Source organism: Melanerpes formicivorus, unplaced genomic scaffold (genome assembly GCF_026170545.1).
Source record: "Melanerpes formicivorus ecotype bairdi unplaced genomic scaffold, bMelFor1.0.p_v2 SCAF_62, whole genome shotgun sequence".
In the NCBI taxonomy this organism is placed as follows: domain Eukaryota; kingdom Metazoa; phylum Chordata; class Aves; order Piciformes; family Picidae; genus Melanerpes; species Melanerpes formicivorus.
The window spans coordinates 3,613,863-3,627,100 of NW_027142414.1; the positions used below are offsets into that span (position 1 = coordinate 3,613,863).

The following is a 13,238-nucleotide window of genomic DNA, read 5'->3' on the forward strand; positions in this document are numbered from 1 at the left end:
GCAGGATTAATGGATTTGGCTGTTCCTGTCATGGACATTTCTGGCAGTAGTGCAAGGATCTCTAGTCAAGAACTTTCCTGGTTTCAGTGGGACAGCAGGATAAGTACATTGTCCCCTAAGGACCTGGGAGTATATTACATAGGCACTCATGATAATACAAACTCCATATCCTCACTGCACATACCCGGAGGCTTAACATCATTCTCCCCTATTGGCTACCTAAAGCAATGCCAGGGATTAAATCTCCCTTGTCTAATCACACCATAATATTATCCCTTCTAGGAACAAGCCATACCAGTAAAAATGCTACAACATAAGCATTTTTATGCTGCTATAACTGTGCTCACCCAAGAGGAATTCCATCTTTTTGACAACTCATGTAAAACAGTAGGAGCTGGTGTGTGTGGATGAGCATTGGAAAAAGTCTTTCTAGAAGGTGCCATACTACAACAATTATATTGCAACAATTACAAATCTATAGGAAGCAAATAAGCAAACACCACACAGGCTTTCTCCTGTCGTACCCTGAGCAGATCTGAACAATATGGTTGCTAAACCAAGATATCCTGTTTGCACAATATTTCCACCTCTGTAGCACTGCGTCAGAGGTGAGCAAGCAATTTCAGAGTACTTCAGAAAAAATGTCAGTATAGGCAGCTTTTACAGAAAGAAAAGGTAAAGGCTTTTGCAAGGCTTCTGAAAGGGAGAAAGAGGAGCAGCAATTGATTGGTGCTGCTATATATTAGCGTAGCTGTATGTTCATTTTGAAATAGTGGGCGTAAAGAGACCTAAGGAGCAAAGCTATGCAGTTGCCATCATTAATACAGAAAGAATATGAATAGCAAGAACCCTATAAAATATTTTTTCCATGGAGAGGAATCATCCTAAGAGCCTGTCAAGAGCCATGGCCTGGGCATATCACAAAAATATTCTCTAGCACCAGATTCATGATGCATGCAGGAACAGTTTGACTATATCTTTTATCTCTATTGTCTAGAAGTGACTAATCCTATGGGGAAAATACTTCATTCTTTGCTTTCATCTTAGGATGGAGATTTTCCCCTCATGGCTATTTACCTCTCGCCTTTCACTGAGAAGCGACTAGACTGAAGTCTTGGAGTCTGCTGGTTTTTGTTTAGTCACTGCTTACGAAAAGTCACTGCAGATGGTATCTGCTCAGTGCTAACAAATGCTAGATGGTGTCTACTAAGAGCACAAAACCCTCATAAAATTACTTCAAAATGCCCCAATCAAGGGGACGAATAAGCTCAGTCAAGGGTCCTACTCAAATACATGTAAATATGTAAATTCAGCTTTAACTTGCTAAGTATGTGTTCTAGTGTCACACTGAACAAAAGAAAATGTCCATGCTTCCACATCCCTCCAAAAAGATATTTTCACAGGAAGGACTGGACCTTGTAACTATTATTTTCATACATTTGTTTTAATTGCACTGTTCCATAGCAAGGAAGGCTGCTTTTCTCAGTGGGGCTTTGTGTACAAGATAACCAGGATTAAGGACTGCAACCAGTCACTGAATAAAAAAATCCTTGAGAAGAGAGGAACAGCTGGAGAGAGGCCAAAATGTCTGCCAAGAGATGCTTCAGTGAGTGAGTGCATTCACTGTGATGAGGGGGTCCAGAAGATAGCTCTTGAGAAACAGTTCCCGAATTAGCTTTCAGTCTTGTTATCTGGCAGTGAACTTTATAGCTCTCACAACATGGAATAGTCTTCACAATCCAGCCCAATGTCCTTCCAGTGATGACATACTGGATGCCACTAGGCATAAGAGAAAGATACTCATCTAAGGAAACCAGTTAGCGAAGGCTTGAAATGTTCTTTTTCCTTACTGAGTATTGCTTTTGGCATGAGAACAAAACTGACAGTGCAAAAGGAAGGTTGCCAGCAAAGTAATAAGGAGAAAAGGATTAAACTGAGTTTAACTTTCTAGAAGTGACTGGTTTACACCAATGGTTTGCCAGGAACACAGCAAGTACTGGGCTTTTTGCGTGGTGGTGAGCAACTGAGTACCCGCTACACAGAGAACTACAAAGGATTTTGCTCTTTCCACACAGCAGCGAAGCTTTGCAGGATCAGGTCTTAACCAAACTGCTCCTTAAACTTGAGATTTGTATTATTTGAACAGAGAATGGCATAAGAATAAAGTATCAAATGAACCCTGCATCTCTTTGAGGTGCCATTTACTTATTTCTTTTGAGGTCACTTGCGGCTCTTTAATAAGTTTTACTCACCACATTTTTAATGCCTTCTTAAATAAAACACGTGTGGCTCTTGCCAACACAGCTTTGTACACTCAAAAAATCTGAGTTACTTTGTGCTAAATTCTAATTAAGAAATTTAATTGAGTCTCCAGCTGCTACTCTGTCTATGTGAGCAGCAGCTGGGGACCATCTAATCATTCGGCGATCTGTGCTACTTTCCTTTTGTTTATTTAAAGAGCTGCATGTGACACTGTTCTTTCTTTACAACAAATTCCCTTGAAATATTGGACAATGAATGAAAACAGCATGTAGACCTTGTGGCTATTCCTAGACAACCATCTGAGTACTCTGTAAGTGATACTGAAGCTCCCCCTCTTTTTGCCTTAGGTCAAAACCCTTTTTTGTGTCACGCAGAAAAACAGCAACATTCTTTATTCTTGAAAGCATTTACTACTAGAAAGCCAAAATTGTCAAAAGAAACATTTTATTGTTACAGAGATTTCACCACCAATATTTTCCACTGTGTCCTTCACTTCGTTACACATCAAAACAAAACCCAGTGTCAATCATCTGTCTCTGGGCAGTAGAAAGTGACATCCCTGTGAAGATCAGAGCCCTCGACTGAGACTTTGAACTGACCGTACTGGTAAACATCCAGAATGGCTTTGCTTTAGTCATTACATTCTGGTGTAACTCGGGTCAGGCTCTGTGTACAGTGCACAGCTTCTGAGAAGGATCAGTTGCACTCCACTAAATCAAACAGAAACACAAATAACAACCCAGACGCCCAGATTTTTCAAAGGCCTTCCCCCTCCCAAGCCCATTTAGCCATGCTTACGTGTAATTAAAGCACACAATAGCCTAACTTCTACCATATTTCAAAGCGCCTGCATCCCAGTTTTGTTAAGGCCCCAGTTCTGTTGAAACGGTTTCAGCTGATAAGATTATTCTGGTAAGCAGGGCTTAACCTTGGGAAAACAAAGAATGGATTGAAATAGAGAGTTCACCCTTCCCTTCTCTTCCAGCCTGCACATACATGCACGCACTGCCTGCTTGCACTTCCCTCTCGCTTTCAACCGCATCCACGCCAGTCGTCTCGCCAAGAAGATACAGTGTCCCCTACTCCCCTGAGTGTTTCTCACCGCTTGCTGCAGAGCCCTGATCGGCCTCTGCCACCTGCTGGCAAAACCCAAAATGTTCAAGACGTTAAGTGGAGGGTAAAGTGCTGCCTACACACGAATAAAATCCGGCTCCTTTACCTAAAAATACAAACCGGACAATCTTCTACTGCTGTTGCCCTTCCCACAGCTTTGGCTGCAAACCCTGTGCTGGCAGAACTCTGCAGAAAAATACCTCCACAATGAGAAGAGTTGTTACTGCGTACACGTACAGAATGGGTCTTGGCTGCTTATAGTCAGTGATGGGATGCAAGGCTGACTTCTGGGCTTTTAAAGCAGTTAAAAAATCCTTAAGGGTTTAAGATATCTGCATCTGTTCTAGAATAAAGACTTAACAGCTGACTTACTTCATTAAGCCTAACTAATTATTTCTGCTCCTGAATTATGTTAAAATAGAAACATAGATCTGGGGGTTGAAACCCTGGCAATGGTAAAGTTAGAAGCAGTGAAAATGTGCTTTTTGGCTTAGTACCCTAGGCCCTGTACACTGTGGCCCACGCAGCAAACCTGCGTTGTCCCTTGTGAATGTTAGCTCCTTGTTTAATGTACTCACACTGATATTGGTGTCTGTGAGAGGCTAATAAGAGTTTTCTGAACCAGAGGGTTCCTGGGCATGCTTGGATAATTACTCCAGTAAACCGACTTAGAATCCCAGCAGCCTCTGGAGAAAACATTCTCAGGCAAAATCCAACCCTGTGAATTATCAGAGTCTAACAAAGATTATTCTCACGGAACTACTGTACAGTGAATTTCTTGTACTAAAGCTTGTTCTTGACCAGAGAAGCATCAGTACTATCAGACAATACAAACCTCTACAGTTTTTCCCATTTGCCACAAGCTGAGTCTTGCTGTCCTCTACCCCCCAGCAAAGCTGCAGCCTCTGGAAGCACAGAGCAGCTCAGGTTAGGAGGCAGTTGGTGTATTTGGCAGCACTACTTTACACGACAGTCTTTTCAGGTTTGGGATTCTTTGAGAGGACATAGCCCTTCACCTGGCGTGTCCATTAGATGCACAGGGAATGGGAGTAGGGATGGCACACCAGAACTAGCTCCATACCACTTGGGTTTCTATTCCTTGTGCAACAGAACCTTATGAAATAGGTCTTACCTCATCTCGCCTTATTAGACCGCAACATGATTGCACGCTGTCCCACGGCTTATCTTACCCTTGTGGTACACCTTTGGAAAGAACCTTTCCTGCACCTAATTACAGGGAAGCTTCCCAGTCAGGGAACAGATCCATCTATACTGTTTTCTGGTGGAATCGCCTCACTATTCCTTTTGTGGGGTCGGGGGAAGGACATAACCCTGGAGCATTTTGAGAGGACATGATGATGAGACATAAGACATTGAGCTTTATCCAGCATCATTAAAACTCCCTCTCGGGCGGCCCATTTTCCTGTAACACCCGTGCCCGGGATGCTTCTGGGAGCACCCACACGCCCCGGCCCCGGCGGAAGCGGCCTGCCGGGGCGGGGCGAGGCGAGGTGAGCAGCCATGGCGGCGAGCGGGTCGGTAGTACGTCCGCAGCGGCGGCTCTCCGCGCTCTTGGCGTACCGCCAGGCGGCAGGGGCCCAGCAGCTGGAGCGGCAGCGGCGCCGCCGCAGGACGCCGTTGCCCGTGGGCGGGAAGCGGGCAAAGGCGCGGCCGAGACGCGACGGCCCGGGAAGCGGCGACCCGGAGCCGCAGGCCCTGCTGCAGCCACCGCCGAGTGCCACCGCGCCCCTTGACCGCGTGGAGCGGGTCGAGGCGCGGCCGAGGCGCGGTCCGGAGCCGGAGGCCCCGCCGCAGCCACCGCCGAGCGCCGCTGCTCCCCAGGGCCGCGTGGAGCAGGTTAAGGAGGCGGCCAAGGAGGCGGCCGGAAGCCCTAAAACGAAGGGACACGGCGGCCCCGCGGCGCGCCCGAGCGGCCCGCGGCCGGCGGTAGCAGGCGGCGGCGTAGTGGGACTGCTACGGCAACTGGGGCGGCTGGAGGACAGCCGGCAACGGGCGGCCGAGCTGTTCCGGTGGCTCGTGGCCCCGGTGCCGCCGGAGGAGTTCCTGGGGCGGCACTGGGAGCGCGAGCCACTGCTGGTGCGGCGGGGCGATCCCGGCTACTACGCCGGGCTCTTCTCCACGGCCGACTTTGACGCTGCCCTGCGGGACAGCGAGGTGCACTTTGGAACCCACCTGGACGTGACCAGCTACGCCGAGGGCGTGCGGGAGACGCACAACCCGTCCGGTCGTGCCCTGCCCGCCGTCGTCTGGGATTTTTACCAGAATGGCTGTTCCCTGCGGCTCCTCTGCCCCCAGGCCTTCTCCCCCACCGTCTGGCACTTCCTCTCCATCCTGCAGGAGCACTTCGGCAGTATGGCAGGGGCCAACACGTATCTCACACCACCAGGGACGCAGGGCTTTGCACCCCACTACGATGACATCGAGGCCTTTGTGCTGCAGCTAGAGGGGAAGAAGCACTGGCGTGTCTATAGACCCCGGAGAGACACTGAGGTGCTGCCACAGTTCTCCAGCGCTAACCTCACACAGGCTGAGCTTGGCGAGCCCATGCTGGAGACGGTGCTGGAGGCTGGAGACCTGCTGTACTTTCCCCGTGGCTTTATCCATCAGGGAGACTGTCTCCCTGATGTGCACTCACTCCATATCACAGTGTCCTCCTACCAGAGGAACTCCTGGGGAGACCTCCTGGAGAAGCTCCTCCCAGCTGCTCTGCAGATGGCCGTGGAGGAGGATGTGGAGTATCGACAAGGGCTTCCCATGGACTACCTGAGGTACATGGGGGTTGCCAACTCCGACACAGTCAATGCTCACCGAACAGCCTTTATGGAGAAAGTGCAGAGTCTGATAAAGAAACTCGTTGACTATGCCCCTATTGATGCTGCTGTGGATCAGAGAGCCAAGGCATTTCTTCATGACTGTCTTCCCCCGATGCTTACACAGAGTGAGAAGTCACTGAGTGTGTATGGCTTCCCAGCCCGGTGGCAAGATGGAGGCCCCTGCAGTGTCAGTATACCAATAACGAAGGACACGGAGGTGCGTCTCCTCCACCATGGCATTGTTAGATTGTGTAATGAAGAAGCAGGTGTGATGCTGTATTACACAACAGAAAATTCCAGAGTGTATCACAAGGAAGAACCCAAGTTCTTTGAGATAGATCCTGAGCATACAGACAGTATTGAACTTCTTCTGTCTTCCTATCCAAACCACATACGTGTGGATACCCTTCCATGTGAAACCTTGGAGGACAAGATTTCTCTAGCCATGCTCCTGTTTGAGAAGGGCATTCTGACCACAAAGAAGCCTCTGGTGCAAGTGTAACTCTTATTTTCTAACAAAATAAATATCCATTTGTTAAGAGATCTTTCTGTCTTGTCCTTGCTTTACACTTCTTAGCTGCACATCAGTTTCTGCATCACAGTATCTCACCTAGGGGCACAGTGGCTTTGGCACTGGTAGAGAAATCAAACATTCCAATTGAAACTGCTATCTAGGAGTGATTCTGTGTGGCTGAGTGACTACAGAAGGGAAGTGCTTAATTTTTTCCCTTCACTTGCCATATTACTACATGCTAGGTAGCCTCAGGAAAGTAGTGAATTTTTGTGCAGTCTGTAAACCATCTGTGTGTTTATGCTGTTCTAAAGCAGCCTGCTTTACTGTGGCAAGTGCGGTCACTGCAGGCAAGCTTGCTGATGGTCACCATTCTGTGTGCCTGTGCTGTACCGTAGTGCACAGACAGTGTGATGTTCTGGCCTGTGCCATGCTACAGAGGTTCTTTGGCCACCAGAAAATGTCAATCAACTCTTCCTAAAAGTGGAGCTCATAGACAGTGACTGTGCCAGTGCCAGCGATTACACCACCTGTCTGTCCCTGCCCTTATCAAGCAGTGACACAAGATTTATTTCCTGTGAATGTGAGCCACTGCATTTGAAATGCTTCAGCATCTGTTTCTTCAGACAGAATAATCTCCCCCACTGATTTTCCTGCTGCAGCCCCTAGCAAGGGAATTACTCATCCTTTTGAGGCAAATGGGGCACGTTCTAATACGGGGGTTTTCACATTGGGTTCACTTTTGTATTGGGACCTAACGAGTTACATGAAAACACACCTGGCTATGTGGCCAGCTCCCAGCTCAGATGCACTTCCACAATGCTATTTTGTTGTTGCAGTCAGCAGGTGAGGGATGTTGTGGAGAGCATCCTGAAGCTGTACCCACAGCATCCTAGCAAATATGGTTCCCGGTATTACCCTGCATCTCTGAGCTGCTGGGTCATAAGAGTTTTGTGACATGGCACACACTCAATTGTTTAGAATTAAGTGTACAATCTGTCCTCCAAAGTCCCATACTTGCAACAGGCAGCCTTTCCTCTCTTTTGGTCATATGCTTTTGCTGAGTCTTAAAGCTTGGGCTGTGTAAAATCACACACCAGGAGCTTCCTTGGGAGCTCCTGTGCTTTATGAATCACTATTGGCTGGACAGAATGCTGCTGCACTCACCCTCTGACCTCCCCGTCTACTTGTCTTCACCAGAGGATCAGCAGACCTCATCCTACCATCCATCCCCCTGGTAAATAGCTCATGCCTCAGCACTGTCTTTCCCAGACTGCTCTGTGTGGCCCCGTTGCAACACTTTGCAGCACTGGTGACGTGGATGGTTGTACCAAAGGTCCTTGGCAAAGGCCTGCACCACAGCTTCCTACTTGGCAGCTCTGGGGCAGAGCTGCACCAGTGGCTCCTGCATCTCTTTCTGCATTGTAACCCCATGCCTGTTTCAAGTGAGATAATAACAACCAAAAGTGGCCCAAATCCTCCTCAGCTTTTCCTTTTCCTGGCCCCTGTTTCTAAGAGCATAATGCTTCAGATGGGGTGGGACATTCTGATAATTCCTCTTCTGTTTCTAAATCCACTGGAGAAACTGCCTGGGCTAAACACATTGCAAATGTACCTGTCAGGGATTTGTGCAGGGCCAGCCAGGTATAGAGCTTTCCTGCTTGGCATTGACAGTGCCAAATGTTTTACACTAGGAGGTGCTGGTCCTTTGTGATCCCACTAAGATACTTGCATTCTGTATGGTATCAAAAATGTGCTGGGCCCTGTGCTCCTTAACATCTTTATTGATAATCTGGATGAGGGCATTGAGTCTATCATCAGTAAATTTGCTGACGACACCAAGCTGGGGCAGGAGTTGATCTGCTAGAGGGTAGAGAGGCTCTGCAGAGGGACCTTGACAGGCTGGACAGATGGGCAGAGTCCAACGGCATGAGATTGAACACATCCAAGTGCCGGGTTCTGCACATTGGCCACAGCAACCCCATGCAGAGCTACAGGCTGGGGTCAGAGTGGCTGGAGAGCAGCCAGGTAGAGAGGGACCTGGGGGTACTGGTCGATGGTAGGCTGAACATGAGCCTGCAGTGTGCCCAGACAGCCAAGAGGGCCAATGGCATCCTGGTCTGCTTCAGGAAGAGTGTGGCCAGCAGGAGCAGGGAGGTCATTCTGCCCCTGTACACTGCACTGGTTAGGCCACACCTTGAGTCCTGTGTCCAGTTCTGGGCCCCTCAGTTTAGGAAGGATGTTGACTTGCTGGAACAACTCCAGAGAAGGGCAACAAAGTTGGTGAGGGGTTTGGAACACAAGCCCTGTGAGGAGAGACTGAGGGAGCTGGGATTGCTTAACCTGGAGAGGAGGAGACTCAGGGGTGACCTTATTGCTCTCTACAACTACCTGAAGGGAGGTTGTAGACAGGTGGATGTTGGTCTCTCCTCCCAGGCAACCAGTACCAGAACAAGAGGACACAGTCTCAGGCTGCGCCAGGGGAGGTTTAGGTTGGATATTAGGAAGTTCTATACAGAGAGAGTGACTGCCCATTGGAATGGGCTGCCTGGGGAGGTGGTGGAGTCACCATCATTGGAGGTGCTCAGGAGGAGACTTGATGGGGTGCTTGGTGCCATGGTTTAGTTGTTTAGGTGAGTTGGATTGGTTGATGGGTTGGACGCAATGATCTTGAAGGTCTCTTCCAACCTGGTTTATTCTATTCTATTCTACTCTGAGAACAGTATAGCTAATCTCTTCAGATGCTGGGAACCCCGAGCAGCATAGCATGCAGTAAGACTCCAACCCACATGAAGACATGGACCATGACAGACATTTTCACTTTTTGGTCTTTCAGGGTACTTTAAGATTGCTATATAAGGAAACTATTCTATTTATTATGTTTACAGCCAGTATTTGTGTGAGAATGTCTCTGCAGGATCACTACACTCACTGTCTCTGAGAAAAACGGTGAGATGCTAAATGTGCTGGAGGGTTTCAGGCCTAGTGACAAACAAATCTCTCATTTTCAGAGTAAGAAAACAATTTATCTGCTACATGCTTTGCTCCCTATATAAAAATAGGAATACATTTTCCATGTATGTTTGAATTCATAATATTGGAATATAGAATGCATAATAATGACACAAATACACTTGTAAGAGCAATACTTCATCCTTCTCTAATGTCCTTCAGCACTGAAAAGCTCTCTATTAGGTATCAATGCTTTTCCACTTGCAACCCAAGGCAAGGTAAAAACTGATTACCTTTATTTTACAGACAATGCCAGCAAGGAGAACTGTGCAAAATTTGGAAGAAAATCTATTTGCATTAAGTTAATAGCACAGACAATGCTTTTGTGGTCTCTAACTTGCTAGTATATATGCAGTCAAGCATGAAGAGATGGGTCAAAATTAAGTTCATGCAATTCCTTTGATTTCTGAGGTGTCTTAAATTAGTGTGTTCATAATTAGAATGTTTATTCTATGGCTTTTTATAATATTGGATCCAAAAATACCGTTCTTGGGTACTGATGATTTTATAATGCAATGGTGTTGATAAAGACAGAACAGGCAATTACTTGATTTCCTAAGGGAAAGGGGCAACCTTTTCCAAAGGAAGCCTGCAGCTTGAGTTTGGAAGAGAACCCCAGGTATGGGGCTGCAGCTGCACCTTCTTCTGGGTCCACTCTTGCCAGGGTAATAACCAGCAGTCCTGAAAGCAGATTGCTCCAGAGAATCTGCCCTGTGTTTGCACTTCCGGTCTGGAAACTGCTACTGTGGCAGCTGGCCTGACACAAGGTACAGTCTATGAAGCCATGGGACACCAGAGTCTGGGCATAGCTGCTGCCTTTGGAGATGCTCCTGTAGTGCTAGGGGACTGGCTGTGCTGAGCCTGCCCTGCATGGGCCCTACCAGGGCTGCAGCACAGGCTCCAGAAAGCCTTTGTGTCTGCCAGTACAGCAAGTGCCTCTCAGTCACAATGTCCTTGCCTGTGTGTGAGATGGTATGGGGAAGGATCAGCTGCTTCAAGGACTTCCCACTCCAGACCACTAAGTAGCTAGAGCCTGTCTTAAGCATTCTGTCAAATCTGGTCTCAGGAACCTGGGGAAGTGTCTCACCCTCCAGAGGCCACATACCATGACTAATTGAGAGGAAAGTTCCATATGGTGCAAGGCAAGGCAAGACAAGGCTTGCTTGGGCAACACCTATGATATATATCTAGGGGATGCCTGCTTACATGTGCCTGCTCCTCCAGAACTACTTGTGCCTGAGGTGCTGGAGTAGAGCAATGCAGGACCAGAGGGACAGAGATGTCTATGAAGGTAGCTAAGAGGCAGTGTGTTCTTCTTTCCTCTAGAGGCTAGAAATCTAGAGAACTATCTGTATAGATGAGTAACTCTTGGAAGTTGAGGTTAAGCCTGGTGAGTTCAACTTGTTAACAGCCTATCTGTATTTGCTATGCTGTGAGTGCACTGGGGACCATATTTGCTGGGATGGTGTGGTCCGAACAGTAAGTGAGTCTGACAGTATGTTCTAAAACAAAGCTTTGCAGAGGTAGTAAAAAAGATGAGCAACTATGTGCCATATGATGACTCAATCAGCAAACACACCAATTCCATGCCTCCCATGGACTGCCAGGAGCATTTGGGGTCTAGGGTCACCTGGCAGCAAGAACTAATCATGCAAGTGCCCTCTGAATATGGATGAGTCATGCCACCCCTTGGCTCCAGCAATGGCAGTCAGATTGGAGAGGACCACTCCTTATACTAATAATGTGGGCAGTATCCTGCCTATGCTGCTGTCAAGTTTTAGGCCTAACTGCCAACTAAGCACTATGTAGCTGCCTGCTTACTCCTTCCCCTCCACCTGGTGGGATGGGGAAGGGAATTGGAAGAAAAAGGTAAAGCCTCATGGGTTGAGATAAGGACAGCACAAGGAGAGAAGTAATAATAACAATAAAACTAAACATGGATGTATAAAGCAAGAGATGCATAATGTAAATTGGTCACCACCGAGGACTTGATTCTCAGCCTGTTCTCGAGCCTAGACCCCTCCTCTGCCCAGCCCAGTCCCCCAGTCATATATTGAGAATGACCTCATGGTATTGAATATGGCTAGTCCAGGTTAGCTGTCCTGGCTGTGACCCCTCCCAGCTTGTTGTGAAAATTAACTCTATCCCAGCCAAACTCAGGACAGCTCCTAATGTTGGTCAGGGGGCAGGGTGTCAGATGGGACATGGGAGGAGGGACATGCCTGGAGCTAATGCAGCAGAAATTCTGGTGGCTGCCATCATCCCTATGTACTCTGTGCAATCTCTGAGCGTACCTGAATGTCCCAAAGCAGTTATATTCAGCTGCAGTCCAGCTAAGTTGTGCTGTAATTTGTCTTGGGTGGTGTCTGGTTCTTGAGTCTTGACCATAGCCTTTGGAGTTCTGAGACCTCTCTTCCTGACCTTCCTCTTCATCACTGGGCAGGCAGATTACTTCTGCAAAGGCAAGTGTTCTGTAAATCAAACTGAAATGTTTGCAGTCTCAAAGAAAACTAAATGGTACACAGTCTCCTCCCCTTTGCACCCTTCACCAGGAGCAAGACATTAATTTTGAACCAGCTGGCCATCTAAGAGGATGAGGCAGCATAAGGTTCATTCAGAGGACCAGGATGATGTTTTGCAGAAGTTCTAGACCTTATTGTACCCATCAGCAAGCACAGTTCTGAAGGACCTGACTTGACAGACACTTTAATATTGTTCACACCTGCACCAGCATGGGTGGATTTACCTACAACTGTCAGTAGACTTGAATTCACATTTTCTGTAATTTCTCTGATCTTTTTTCACAATATCACAGTATCACTTAGGTTGGAAAGGACCTCGAGGATCATCAAGTCCAACCTATCAACACAGACCCCATGACTAGACCATGGCACCAAGTGCCACGTCCAATCTCCTCTTGAATGCCTCCAGGGTCAATGACTCAACCACCTCCCTGGGCAACCTGTTCCAATGACGAATGACTCGCTCGGTGAAGAACTTCCTCCTCACCTCGAGTCTAAACCTCCCCTGGCGCAGCTTGAGACTGTGTCCCCTTGTTCTGGTGCTGGTTGCCTGGGAGAAGAGGCCAACCCCTTCCTGGCTACAACCACCCTTCAGGTAGTTGTAGAGGGCAATGAGGTCACCCCTGAGCCTCCTCTTCTCCAGGCTAAACAATCCCAGCTCCCTCAGCCTCTCCTCATACGGCCTGTGTTTAAGGCCTCTCCCCAGCCTTGTTGCCCTTCTCTGGACACGTTCAAGTGTTTCGATGTCCTTCTTAAACTGAGGAGCCCAGAACTGGACACAGTACTCAAGGTGCGGCCTAACCAAAGCAGAGTACAGGGGCACTATGACCTCCCTGCTCCTGCTGGCCACACTATTCCTAATGCAGGCCAGGATGCCATTGGCCCTCCTGGCCACCTGGGCACACTGTTGGCTCATATTCAGGTGGCTGTCGATCAGCACACCCAGATCCCTCTCTGTTTGGGAGCTCTCCAGCCACTCCGACC

General features: G+C 48.1%; 1 protein-coding gene across 1 annotated transcript; it reads left to right on the forward strand.

Moving 5' to 3' along the window:
* The first annotated feature begins 4,847 nt into the window (after positions 1-4,847).
* On the forward strand, positions 4,848-6,750 carry RIOX1 (ribosomal oxygenase 1). Its single transcript, XM_068162198.1, has one exon. The coding sequence runs from the start codon at positions 4,897-4,899 to the stop codon at positions 6,709-6,711; it is 1,815 nt and encodes a 604-aa protein (XP_068018299.1). The 5' UTR covers positions 4,848-4,896; the 3' UTR covers positions 6,712-6,750.
* Positions 6,751-13,238: the final 6,488 nt, after the last annotated feature.

What these genes read in the sequence shown, in the direction of transcription:
- RIOX1 (XM_068162198.1), top strand. Translation starts at nt 4,897, where the DNA reads ATGGCGGCGAGCGGGTCGGTAGTACGTCCGCAGCGGCGGCTCTCCGCG.